This window comes from Artemia sp. Qi Xiang Cuo, chromosome 19 (assembly GCF_049724085.1).
Source record: "Artemia sp. Qi Xiang Cuo chromosome 19, ASM4972408v1, whole genome shotgun sequence".
In the NCBI taxonomy this organism is placed as follows: Eukaryota; Metazoa; Arthropoda; class Branchiopoda; order Anostraca; family Artemiidae; genus Artemia; species Artemia sp. Qi Xiang Cuo.
Genome location: NC_142812.1, coordinates 13,059,623 through 13,073,374, shown reverse-complemented (window position 1 = coordinate 13,073,374; position 13,752 = coordinate 13,059,623). Strand labels below are relative to the sequence as shown.

The following is a 13,752-nucleotide window of genomic DNA, read 5'->3' as shown; positions in this document are numbered from 1 at the left end:
TCTCTGCCAATTTCTCCCCTAAATCACTATTGATTTAGCTTTTTCATTTGATGGGATGAATGGTTTATGTGTTTCTACCTCAAGTTGCTTCGATAAAAGGATTAGAAGTGTTTCAAATGCTGCTAATTAGGTAAGTATTCAAACAGATAAAAGGAAAATTAGAAGCGTTTTCCTGTAGTCTAACAAAGAATATTGAAAAAAGAGTGCTAATCAACAATATCGAATATTGAAAAAAGAGTCGTTCCGAACGAATGGATATTTTCGTCCGCAAAATACTCCGACTATCTAAAAAAATTATTTTTAATAATTATTTTAACATAATATTAAAAAAATTATAATAAAAAAATTAGTTTAACATAAAGAAAAATAATTTACTTTAAAAAGCTGTTGGTGTATTTTTCTAGTGGAAGTTTCAATTTAATTTAAGATAAATTGACTTTTAATTTAAATTGATAGCAGTGGCAGCAGGAAAAAACTGTTACTTCTAACTGCGTGAAATACAGTTGAATTACTTAATTCGAAATCTCTTGATGATAAACCGCTAATTGTGCCACCATAATCGCCTTAGTAGAAATTTCTTGGAAATTTTTCTTCTTCAGGGGTAATAACTAAAAAGAAACCCTTCAACAAATGGAACTACTAAACCGACAGAGAAAATTTGGGTCTAATAAAGAATTGACAAGTCTTATAATCAATTGATTTAAACAATATACTATAGTCAAATTTATAATTAAAATGCCCTTATTTAACAAACTATTATAAACAATTGACAATTTGACAAAAATTTTGACAATTTGTCAAAAATGAAAGGAGTTCTAAATAATACAGAAACTGTGTGTTTGATATTTTAGAACTTCCGATTTGTTTTGTATACAATACTTCCGATTTCACGATTTTCAATTTCTTCGAAATTGTTGATCAACAAAAGCTGTTTCCACGATACCGCAGAAGTTTGCCATTCGCAAAGGAGACGACACAAAAACATCATCAGAAGATTTGGTTTTTCATAATGATTAATTATTTGAAGGAAGTAAAGAGCGAAGCTGAAACTTAAAACGAACAAAAATTATTGCTTCACAGTCTATCTAACATTCATCAATAAAACTAGTACAATAAAATAAATAACCATATTTCCCTATGTTTGTAGAATTATAGGAAACTAGCGCTTTACTGAAAACACAGAAACCAAGTATACCAAACAAGAATATTGACTCCAGATCTTTCTTCTGGCAAAAAATACAAAATTCCAATTTTTGCAGAGAGGAACTTGAAACCTCTAGAGTAGGGTTCTGTAATGCGCTGAATCTGATGGTGTGATTTTCATTAAGATTTTATGACTTTTAGGGGATTTCCCCCCTTTTTCGAAAGTAAGGAAAATTTTCTCGGGCTCATAACTTTTGATGGGCACGACTAAACTTGATGTAACTTATATATTTGAAATCACCATAAAAATCCAATTCTTTTGACATATCTATTGATATCAAAGTTTCATTCTTAAGAGTTTCGGTTACTATTGAGCCGGGTCACTCCTTACTTACAGTTCGTTACCACAGACTGTTTGATTTAATTTTTTTTAATTGCAGTAACCTAACTCCTGTGTCTAGTGATTTCAGTTCGTTCTAATTTTGACTCAAAAATTGATTTCTATGTAATCTGATTAGTATGTTAAAGGTATTCAGAAAAGCCAGGATTTGTGGCATAATTATTGCAACAGCTCAGTCCTGGACTTCTAAAAAAAAGGGGGGAGGGGAGCCTTTATTTATTATTTGTGCATAAATTTCATTCATCCTTATTTCAGGTTCGTGTTTCCCACTGTTTTTCCTGATGTGAAGGTATTTCTGGCTCCGATCTGTTCTGTCGGCCAGCTGTTTACGCCGTCGAACTGCTGATTTCTGTGATGAAAAAGTAAAGGCGTCAAGGTCATACTATTTGGAAGAAATTTTTTGTGGTAATTTTCTGTTTTTGTAAAATAAAAGAGTATTTATTTGATATTTATTGATGCTTCTGAAACTAGAAAGGGAATCATGAAAACTAGACATTAGTTTGCTTAGGAGATTGAACAACGCTAGCGATAGGAATCCAATGGAAGAACTGGAAATCCAACAAAAAAATATGGCTGATGGTTCAAAACTAGAAAGATAAGATGAATAATAAAACCCAGAAATTAGATTGTAGGTCTAATAAATTGAACAACGCTAGCGATGGAAATCCAATGAAAGTATAGGAAATCCAACAAAAAAGGTAGAAACCCAATAAGGATCTTAAAATCCAACATGTTGTTTTGTCAACAAATTGAAAATTCAAGTCGGGTGTGGGAATCCAACATTTTTGTTTCTCAACAAATCGTAAATTAAATAATGAACCGAAAATTCCCAATAAGGTCTTCAATATTCAATTCGCCGATTTTCAGGTGTTGAAATTCCAGGGTTTTTTTTGTTGATAAGCATTACAAACATTTTTTGTTAAATTTAGACAATTTTTTACAGTGTACAACAAAACATTTCAAGTTATGATAAAAATTTTAAAGCTAGTCTTTGGAAAGTAACCTGACAACCAGAAAAATACCACATAAAAACAAAATGCAAATAGGTTCATAGTGCTATGATTTCTCTATATACATCACAAATAGTTTTATTATGTCTATTGAATAATAAAAAAGGAAATAATATTAATAAACAAACTAACAATAAGTAATCCTTCTTTAGATACAATCCTTCTGGAGCTTTGAGTGGTTCCAGAACCATATGCCTACACTTCTCCAACCCCTAAGTGGCAAGGGCTCAGGATCCAGGGCTTAATTTGTTCCAAAATAGTGTATGGTACATTTCATAATTCACAAGAAAATAACAAAAATAGTGAATTAGCTGAAAAATAATCATATTTAAGGCACAAATCATGATTGAAATAAAAATGCCTGATTAAGGAACAGAACCCTTTTCGTTCTGATTCAAAGTCTAAAGCACTAGCAACTGAACTTTGGCGGCTGATGATCAAATTCAATCTTACAGCCCTTTCCTAAAGACTATGGAGAGTTATGTCATCACCAAAACATAGTTATTGAACCTTATTCAGCAAATACATTTGTAATTGGCTCTTATAAAACATTGAGATAATAAAAGCTTCTATTATAAAGAGTGAGGGCATTAAACTATAATTGGCGAGGCTGAACTTTTCCGAACAGATGGAGGAGAGGGGGTACGTCAAGGAATAATCATTTGTAATTTCGAGCTTCAACCGTTTGTTCTTCTATGAATTTCTTCCTCTTAAGAACATTCAATATTTGAAAAATCATTTTGCAAGCCTCAACATCGGCTGACCGTATTAAAGAGTTCATAGTGAATTCTCCCAAAGGACTAATAAGACTTACTAAGGGGGCTGAGAGGGGGAGTATACGGGAGGGGTTCTTGTAAATCTTCAGTTATGGCTAAGGACCATAGCTATTACAATGTTACTGTTTTATACTTCCAAGCTTTTACACTTAAGAAGTAGCACCAAAAGTGCCGTTTTTAGTGTTGTATAACACTTACAGATGTTAGTAAAAGCACGTAGATATGAGCAATAGCTTTCAAATGAGTCATTAAACATCTCTCTAAGAACTAGCCCCAGCTTTTCCACTTGAGACATGGCACCGATAGTGCCACTTTTAGTGCCATTTGGCACTTGCAGATGGTGGATTTTATAGGGAAAACGTAAATGTAAGAGATAGCTTTTATGTGAGCTACTAAAGATCCGTCTATGATGTTTTGGTAGCCCGCTAGTCTCATCCCTTTAGAAATAGCACAGAAAGTGCCATTCTTGTATCATATGGCACTTGAAGATGGTAGGGGGTTTCAGATTTTATTCGAAATTACCATAAATTTCTTTTCGCAGTAAACTTTTTCTTTTAAGACGAACCGAAATAATAGTTAACATGCCTGAATCAGTTTCAGATGGAAATTTTTTTCACTAGGCAGTTTTGTTCTAAAAGCGCTTTTTAACTTTTGGTTACTATGGGCTGTTGCTTGCTCTTTACGAGGTTGCAGCTACCGCTGCAAACATGATTCCAGCCACTAAACTGATCAAGATTGAAACTTCTCTTCAAAATTTAGGAGGCTGATCTAATTTTAGAAAAAGAGGGAAATCACCCCCACTAAACGAAGTATACTAGATAAACAATTACATTTTCGAATTATTAGAGAAATGCGACATTTTGAGTTTTTTCGACATTGATGGTCACTGATATGTGTTTACTTGTTCGTATTCTTTCCTAGGGTTGATCGTAACGAATTTGTAGATACCAAAGATGGCAGCAAAAGGGCATTTTATACAATTTTATTACGTAAAACAGCAGTTTAGACCCGAAGATCGCCAAAATGTAATCAAGATATTCATTTGTGACCATCGATTAAAGCTATTAAAACTAAAACTATTATTAAAACTACTAAAGCATGTAGTTTAATCTTCATAGCCTCTAACGCCTAACTTCATATCGCCATACCTACCCTAGTAGTTTTAATATTTAATTTAACCGGCTTTGTCGGTGTGTAAAACTTGAACATTTGACGGCTGTCAGTTAATTTCTGAATAAAAGATGATTTTCCAAAAAAAAAATTAAGTTTAGATACAAACCATGAAAGGGTATATTTTAATTGCACACTGAGCTAACGTTAAAAACACTGTAATTGAAAAAATTAATAATTTATTAACTAACCTGTGTTCGTCCTTGTCGATAATCTGAACTATCGAGTCTTTAAAAGAAGAGAACTAGTTAGCGGTAGCTCTTTTATAATAAACACTTAAACCTAGTAATCTGAACGGTCGAGGCTCTAAAAGAATAGAACTCGTTAGGGGTAGCTCTTTTTTAATAAACACGTAAAACTAGTAATCTGAACGATCTAGGCTTTAAAAGAAGAGAACTAGTTAACGGTAGCTCTTTTACAATAAACACTTAAAACTAGTAATCTGAACGATCTAGGCTCTAAAAGAAGAGAACTAGTTAACGGTAGCTCTTTTACAATAAACACTTAAAACTAGTAATCTGAACGATCTAGGCTGTAAAAGAAGAGAACTAGTTAGCGGTAGCTCTTTTACAATAAACACTTAAACCTAGTAATCTGAACGATCTAGGCTCTAAACGAAGAGAACTAGTTAACGGTAGCTCTTTTACAGTAAACACTTAAAACTAGTAATCTGAACGATCTAGGCTCTAAAAGAAGAGAACTAGTTAACGGTAGCTCTTTTACAATAAACACTTAAAACTAGTAATATGAACGATCTAGGCTCTAAAAGAAGAGAACTAGTTAGCGGTAGCTCTTTTACAATAAATACTTAAAACTAGTAATCTGAATGATCTAGGCTCTAAAATAAGAGAACTAGTTAAAGGTAGCTCTTTTACAATAAACACTTAAAACTAGTAATATGAACGATCTAGGCTCTAAAAGAAGAGAACTAGTTAACGGTAACTCTTTTACAATAAACACTTAAAACTAGTAATCTGAACGATCTAGGCTCTAAAAGAAGAGAACTAGTTAACGGTAGCTCTTTTACAATAAACACTTAAAACTAGTAATCTGAACGGTCTAGGCTCTAAAAGAAGAGAACTAGTTAACGGTAGCTCTTTTACAATAAACACTTAAAACTAGTAATCTGAACAATCTAGGCTGTAAAAGAAGAGAACTAGTTATCGGTAGCTCTTTTACAATAAAAACTTAAACCTAGTAATCTGAACGATCTAGGCTCTAAAAGAAGAGAACTAGTTAACGGTAGCTCTTTTACAATAAACACTTAAAACTAGTAATCTGAACGATCGAGGCTATAAAAGAAGAGAACTAGTTAAGGGTAGCTCTTTTACAATAAACACTTAAACCTATTAATCTGAACGGTCGAGGCTCTAAAACAATAGAACTAGTTAGGGGTAGCTCTTTTACAATAAACACTTAAAACTAGTAATCTGAACAATCTAGGCTCTAAAAGAAGAGAACTAGTTAACGGTAGCTCTTTTTCAATAAATACTTAAAACTATTAATCTGAACGATATAGGCTCTAAAAAAAGAGAACTAGTTAACGGTAGCTCTTTTACAATAAACACTTAAAACTAGTAATATGAACGATCTAGGCTCTAAAAGAAGAGAACTAGTTAGCGGTAACTCTTTTACAATAAACACTTAAAACTAGTAATCTGAACGGTATAGGCTCTAAACAAAGAGAACTAGTTAACGTTAGCTCTTTTTTAATAAAAACTTAAAACTATTAATCTGAACGATCTATGCTGTAAAAGAAGAGAACTAGTTAACGGTAGCTCTTTTACAATAAACACTTAAAACTAGTAATCTGAACGATCTAAGCTGTAAAAGAAGAGAACTAGTTAACGGTAGCTCTTTTACAATAAACACTTAAAACTAGTAATCTGAACGATCTAGGCTCTAAAAGAAGAGAACTAGTTAACGGTAGCTCTTTTACAATAAACACTGAAAACTAGAAATCTGAACAATCTAGGCTCTAAAAGAAGAGAACTAGTTAACGGTATCTCTTTAACAATAAACACATAAAACTATTAATCTGAACGATCTATGCTTTAAACGAAGAGAACTAGTTAGCGGTAGCTCTTTTTTAATAAACACTTAAAACTATTAATCTGAACGATCTAGGCTCTAAAAGAAGAGAACTAGTTAACGGTAACTCTGTAACAATAAACACTTAAAACTAGTAATCTGAACGATCTATGCTCTAAAAGAAGAGAACTAGTTAACGGTAGCTCTTTTACAATAAGCACTTAAAACTAGTAATCTGAACGATCTAAGCTCGAAAAGAAGAGAACTAGTTAACGGTAGCTCTTTTACAATAAACACTTAAAACTAGTAATCTGAACGATCTAGGCTCTAAACGAAGAGAACTAGTTAACGGTAGCTCTTTTTTAATAAACACTTAAAACTAGTAATCTGAACGATCTAGGCTCTAAAAGAAGAGAACTAGTTAACGGTAGCTCTTTTACAATAAACACGTAAAACTATTATTATATGGAAGGATTAAGACTCGGTAAAGTGATAGCCAACATGAGTTTAACTCTTATCATTTTGCCATGTTTTGCCAATTGGCCATGTCTTTTTTTTCTTTTCTTTTTTGACAAATCGTATCGCGTCTTTCTTGCTGAAAGTTTTGCCCACCGCAATTTTGGAAGTGAATCTTATCTGACGCAGTCAAAATAGCAGTCGGCTGTTAATTTTACATTATGCTTCGAGGAACAACACGGGGATAACTATAGGGAAAACAGCTGTATTTACCCCACGTTAAATGAATTGAGTTTCTCCCTTTTATGAGGAAAATTTAAGACACATCACATAATTATTTCGCACGAGTTCTTAATTATTCCATTTTATTTAATTTTATAATTAGGCTCTAGGGGTCCATAATTATTTCAATACACATTATTTGATAGTTATATTCTAGGAGTTTATGATTGTCTTATTATAAAGAATTTTATGATTTTGTTTAAAAATTTACAATTATTTTGTTATACATAATTATTATACATGTAATGATGCGATTGTTTCATTATAAAAGTAATTGCAATATTATTTTGAAATCACTTTTTAGTAACTAAAGCATTTTATACAAGAAAAAGCATCTACCCTAGAAAACCCTGGAACTACATATACAATCTTTTCGTATTTTAAAAGCTTCAACTGCCTATCAACGTCAAGGGTGACGGCTTATTTCTCGGAAATTTCATCTTTTAGAGAGAAAGAAGAGAGAGAGAGAGAGAGAGGGAGAAATTCATGAAATAAAACGAAATGATATAAAATACCCAACAGAAATAAAGTTTGTAAATGATAATTCTAGAGAACTGAATGAGATTTCTTTGGAGTCTAATCTCATTGTTATTGTTATTACTATTATTATGTTACTGTTTTAGTTTATTTAAAATTTTCATAATCATACAAACAAACAATAGATTAATAATTGTAACACAATTTATAATTATGCTATCTGAACAATTTTATATTTATGTTCTAAGCTATTATAATCATTGTCGTTTATTTTTTTGTCACAAAATAAGTGTGTGATGATTATATAATGAATTTTTATAACTAATACATTCTATATAAGGCATGCAAAATCAGCTCAAAATTATATAAAATAAATTTGCAACCCTTTCATCTCCCCGATATTTTCATGCGCTTGCGGATATTATAGTACCAAGTTTCAAAATAAAGGTGGAACAACATTTTCGTAAATGCTGCAACACCGTGAAAGTAAACAAAAAACTGATTTTTTTTTTTTTTTTTTTTTTTTTTTAACAAATGGGTCACAATAAAAACAAACAGATCTCCATATAATGCTAACAAACAAAACTGCATGTAATACCAACAATATCAAAATAGGTCCCAATGCACATTAGCGTGTTTGGGATGACCCAAAAAAAGGAACACTTCAACTACTTATACACTAATACACTTCCTCGGGGGAATAATCGAATCAAATAACTTTGATACGACGAAATTACCGTCTGTAAAAAGTGAAAAACTAAAATATTTTGATTCCTAAAAACAACTACAATTTCAAAGGAGAACTATATCTTTGTGAGCTGTTTGATACCATTTTTTAGCTGATTTTTCACCAACCTTCTTGCTTTTAGAATGAATCTTTTATAACGAAAAAAATCAAGCTTCTTTGCCCAGGAGGGCAAACCGTCATGGAACTGAGCCAAGCATTTCAGAACTCTGCCAGTCGTGGCTGAACGACGCCAAGCGTGGCAGAACAGTGCCAGTTGGGGTGGGGCTGTATGGCAAACGTGGCGTTCTAAAATGTACACAGGGTGGTGGGAAGTCAGCAAGCCCTCGTTTAATGGGGTAACTAGGAAAATATTAAAACCACTGAGCAGAGGAGTCATAGGACGAAGAAGATGATACACGGAATAAAACGAATATATGTTCAAATTTTATTTTATTATTTGAAGCAATTTGTTTAAAGAGAGCGTTGAGAGCCGTTGCATTGGTGATTTATCATAGAAATGCGATTTCATTCCTTCTCAAAAAAAAAAATGAAAGACATTAACGCACTCGAACTTCAAACTGGTTTCCTCGAACTAGAAATTTAAAGCTTAGGTGGTGATGTTGAGTGTATTAGATACTACCCAAAAATTAATTAAGTTTTTTTTAAACTACCTATTCAATTCAATGGTTTACCTTAGCAGTTCCAATTTCCCTGGTAGAGATACCTAATTTTTCTTGCTGACGGTACTGAACTGGATAAATAATTTGATAGTAAGAAGATCCAATTCGCTTAACAAGCTCTTGATTCTCCTTGTGCTCTCTCAACAATTTCTCAGCCTCCACTGAAAAAAGAAAAGTATCAGGGAAGATTGTTTGGAGAAATCACCACATGATAACCAACAACTAAAAACTGGATGTAGGTACAATCTATTTATGTTATACTTCTCGAGCGAAATTATCCTATTCCGCAAGAGACGAAATTTTTGAGACCTTATGCCGTTTTGTATAATCGCTCCCCTGAATTTTCTGAGTGGGGAACCCTGTGTAAACAAGTGTTGCTAACAAGTGTGCAAACCAGTGTGTAAACCACTCAGTGGATGGCAAAACAGAACCCAACATTCTTTCGTAATACTTTAATGGTTGCTCCACACTTTAATGGTACTACCTACAACTTCACAAACATTTTTTTTATGTACACGTAATGTATTTTGATTTATCTCTTTCTTCTTGCGCTCAACATAAACACAGATGAATTTCCAAAAAGTCCTCGTTATTATTAAAAGTTGAATAACAGAGTGGGCTACTTTACACAAAACAAAATCACATAATTTTATTATGATTTTAAGCCTTTTTAAGAAAATTGCCAAGACCAATAATGTCAGTTCTTGACAAATCAAGCACTTGCGGAGAGCAAAGATTCTCTTGATGTTTTCCCTGTTTGTTGCCATTTTTACCAAGGCAAGTGAAATGAAATCTAATTTTCCGGACTGCTTAGGTGAAAACTTACACATCTACACATATCTTAAAAGGTAGGGAAAATCCATAAAAAAAAACCTCTTTAGGCAGTTAAGGAGTTTCCACTTTTATAGACATCAAATTTAAATAAAAGGAAATTTGAGTGAGAATCAGCAAAAATAATCTAAAAATGTTTAAGTATTAGTATTAAATACAAGAAGATGGATGAAGTAGACAGGTTGCTTGCCTAGGTAGCATAATTAGTAAAGACGGTGAACATTGTGAAGATCATAGTAGAAAAAAAATTGGAAAGTTACGTAAAACGTAACCCAACGTAAAAAATTACGTTGGGTAATGAAAAGATTGATCAGGTGGGCAGCTTCACTTACCTTGGTAGTATTATTAGTAAAGATTGTGGGAGCAGTGAAGATGTTAAATATAGAATAGCCAAGGCTCAGGGTGTTTTTTCACAGTTAAAAAAAAAGTCTGGAAGAATAGGAAGATAAGTCTGCAAACCAAGATTAGAATATTGGAAGCTACAGGGATGACAGTGGTCAATTATGGTTCTGAAGTGTGGGAGCTCTAATAGATGAAGCAGGATTTGCTAGATGTTTTCCAGAGAAATTACCTACAGATTGTTTTGGGTAACAGACTGACTAACCGTTTCTCAAACAGTAAGCCGTGCAAAAAATGTGGGCCAAAATCACTTTTTAGAGCTTAATGAGAGAAACGTTAAGATGGCTAAGACAAATTTTGCGAATGAAAGATGACAAATCGCCAAAGATAGTCCTTTTCGGTCAACCTTCTCGGCCTTACGAAAAGCAGATCGAACTGAATGGGTTAGAAGGATCTCGTAAGGAAAAATTTAATGGAAATCGCAAAATCTTGGGATAGGGTAAAGAGGGAGGCGTTAAACAGATTGGAATGTAGGAGGAGCGTGCGAAACTGTGCTGGCCTCATGCGGCTGTAATGAGTTATTTCGTAATAGTAATAGCAGTAATTCACACATTACTAATGTTAGAATGTTTAAGGACGAAAGGGCAACTGTTATTATTTATTTATTTTTACTTTTCAACGTGGTAATACTGATGAAAGTTAGACACTGTCGTGAAATCTTCTTAATTAAAAAAAAAAAAAAAATTCGGTTATCAGGTATAAATAGACCAAATTTGGGTCCAGGAGGCAAAAAACTGTTTTTATTTTATCTTCCTTAGTATTTTCAATAAAGTAGAGAAAATATATATAGCCAACAGGAAAGGTTCCAACATAGGCACAAAGCTAGAAAATGAAGAAAAACAAAATAAATTAAAATCCTAATTCAGTCCCAATGCTTGCCAGCCCAGAATCAAAACGCATTCTTTCCAAGGAATAGGTTATGAATAAGATGCACCACATATTGTCTGTTGGACAAAGATGCCAACAAAATCGCTAATTTTTCTTTTTACTTATCCTTGTCGAAGACATCATATTTGCCCTATATTTTCCATGCAAACTGTCAATTTGGAACAGTAGTTACTCTAAACATTTTCTTTGGACAACCATAACGAATTAAAAGCCCGTACAAAACTTTTAGCTGTAAATAGGGGGCCCCCCTCTTGTAACAGCTCCTAAGAAACCCAGTGTCTTTTTAGGAAGTCATGTTAGAATACGCAGAAAAGTGGATATTTTGAGCCAAGCGTCCTTTTGCTTGGCTTTGACATTCATACTATTAGAAAAGTTTGGTTTCCTTTAATCACTGGGATACTTTCCGTTATGCCTACACTACTATTTACTCGTGGATTAAGTTGCTTCGATATACAGGTATTGAGTTGAAACGAAAGAGGTGACGTATGGCAAAATGCATGGGAAATGTATAATTTGGGCTATATATTTGGACATTAGCAGGGGCGATTCTCCAGCAATTTTATTGGGGGGCAAGAAGGGTCCATATCTGGATAGTCAAAGGGCATGGGATGTATAATATTTTTTCTCCACATTATAGGGGGAGGGGCAACTGCCCTACTTGCCACCCCCAAACGACACCCCTGGACATTAGGGAGTAGAGGGTAATGTCAAGTGAAGTGCTTTTAGTATTGACATAAGCAAGTCTAAACATCCTAAAATACTTAGTTATGTCATTCCTTAAAGGGCTTCACTTTACTTTACCTCCAGTCCCTTTTATTGTGCGAACATGCAGCCCATACGTCACTCTTTTGTTTCAACTAAATACCCGAAAACGACTAAAACATTTATTTTGATTACTTGTATGGTACAATGGAAAAGATACAATCACTGATGTAGCTAAGGAGTGGGAGTTGAAACTTTAGAAAATTTCTATTATGATAATTTGTGACGTCATGGGCAGCGTTTATTTGAATAATTGTTTGTTTGCAATTAATTTCAGCTGATTTCTATGCATCATATATTCCACCTTATAATACAAGGAGGCTGCCCCACCCTCAAGCCCCAGCTATTGAGGCTACGCTTTAACTTTTAAGATCCACGCTCTGAGAATAAAAGAGTATTTTTAGGAGTATTCGCTTTACACTGCATAGTTAGACAATTCTAGATGTGGGAGAAGTTCCCACCCCTTAATCAATCACTCCTTATGCTAAAGTTTCAAAACTTTGTTGTGGAATAGGGGGTATCTACGGTTTTAAAAATAAATTTCTAGTTATGGTTTTGTATTTTTCATAGAGAAGGGGTTCTTCAGACAAATCTTGTTCTCAGGGACCCCTTGACCCCTTGTGCCTCTGTGCTTAAGCATAAGAATTTAGACTTTAATTTTACATTCAAAATATTTCCACAGTATGAGGGGAACTATCACTCCTCAGTATTCATATTTCACGCATAGTTTTAATAAATTCCTTTACAAGAAGGAAGGTTATGGGGCAAATTTTCTCCATGTTTACTTGCAGTACCTTTCACAGTAGTTTCAAATTTTTTGTCTAAGAATGTCACAGGGCCGTATCCAGGATTTTATTTCGGGGGAGGGTACACATAAAAAAAACTAAAAAAAGGTATAAAAAATTTATTTATATCCATTTTTGTTACGTTTTCAGTGAAACATTTCGGAGGGGGTTTGCTTTCAAACCCTCTAAGCCCCCCCTGGGTACAGCCTTGGAACGTAACGATGATATGATAAATCTAGAGATGTGATAAAATCTCCAGGGCTTTGTTGGTAGTTTGATCAATTCACTTAGAGTCTGAAGTAGATGTGTAATACCAATTTCTATAGGTCACAGCAAGATAAAACTATCAGTAATTTGATCAAATACCTAGGGTTTCAATGAAAACCCGGTAAAAGACAAAGTGAATAAATGTGAAGACTCGATTTTTATAGCATAGCTTTTTATTTGAAATTTGGTTAAGTTAGGTTATTCCTAGGCTACATCCGGATGTTTTTCCATACCATCGGGTAGTAATAGAAATCTCAGGCAGTTGAATAAACTGGTTTAATCGTCTTCTTCCGGTATGTATATTTCGATAAGATCTATAAGATCAGTAATTTAGTCAAATATTTAAGGTTTTCTCAGAAATTTGTCTCAGTCATTTTTTTCCACAACACACTTACCGAAACTTGGTTTATAAAGCTAAATAAAGCCAAACTGAAAAAAGGAAAAGTTTTTTAAAAAGCCTAAGGTGGCCCCCATCAGCTAAGGGGGCTGGGGCTGCGATTAGCCTATCTGGAATCAGCTTTAAAATGCCATATCGAGTATTGTGGAGTATCAAATTCCAGCTAGTGAATTAGTTGAGAGAACCGAAAAATCTACCAAGAATAAAAAAAAATAATTTCATATAGTCCTTTCGAGGTGAGCAGCCTCCCTTTTCTAGTAATCACGCTTAG

At 33.6% G+C, this 13,752-nt stretch overlaps 2 protein-coding genes across 2 annotated transcripts in view; one reads left to right on the top strand and one right to left on the bottom strand.

Annotated features, from left to right (window-relative positions):
- The window catches only part of LOC148940513 (disintegrin and metalloproteinase domain-containing protein unc-71-like), a 426,194-nt gene that overhangs the window by 149,637 nt on the left and 262,805 nt on the right, over positions 1–13,752 (top strand). The gene's annotated exons all lie outside the window — the stretch shown is intronic.
- Positions 1–13,752, bottom strand: part of LOC148940514 (disintegrin and metalloproteinase domain-containing protein unc-71-like) — a 78,863-nt gene that overhangs the window by 51,811 nt on the left and 13,300 nt on the right. Inside the window, exons 2-4 of the mRNA XM_089105520.1 lie at positions 9,165–9,313; positions 5,404–5,413; positions 4,691–4,719 (exon numbers count right to left, since the gene is read on the bottom strand). Of these exons, the coding sequence (XP_088961646.1) occupies positions 4,691–4,719; positions 5,404–5,413; positions 9,165–9,313 (188 nt within the window). The remainder of the gene's footprint in view (positions 1–4,690; positions 4,720–5,403; positions 5,414–9,164; positions 9,314–13,752) is intronic.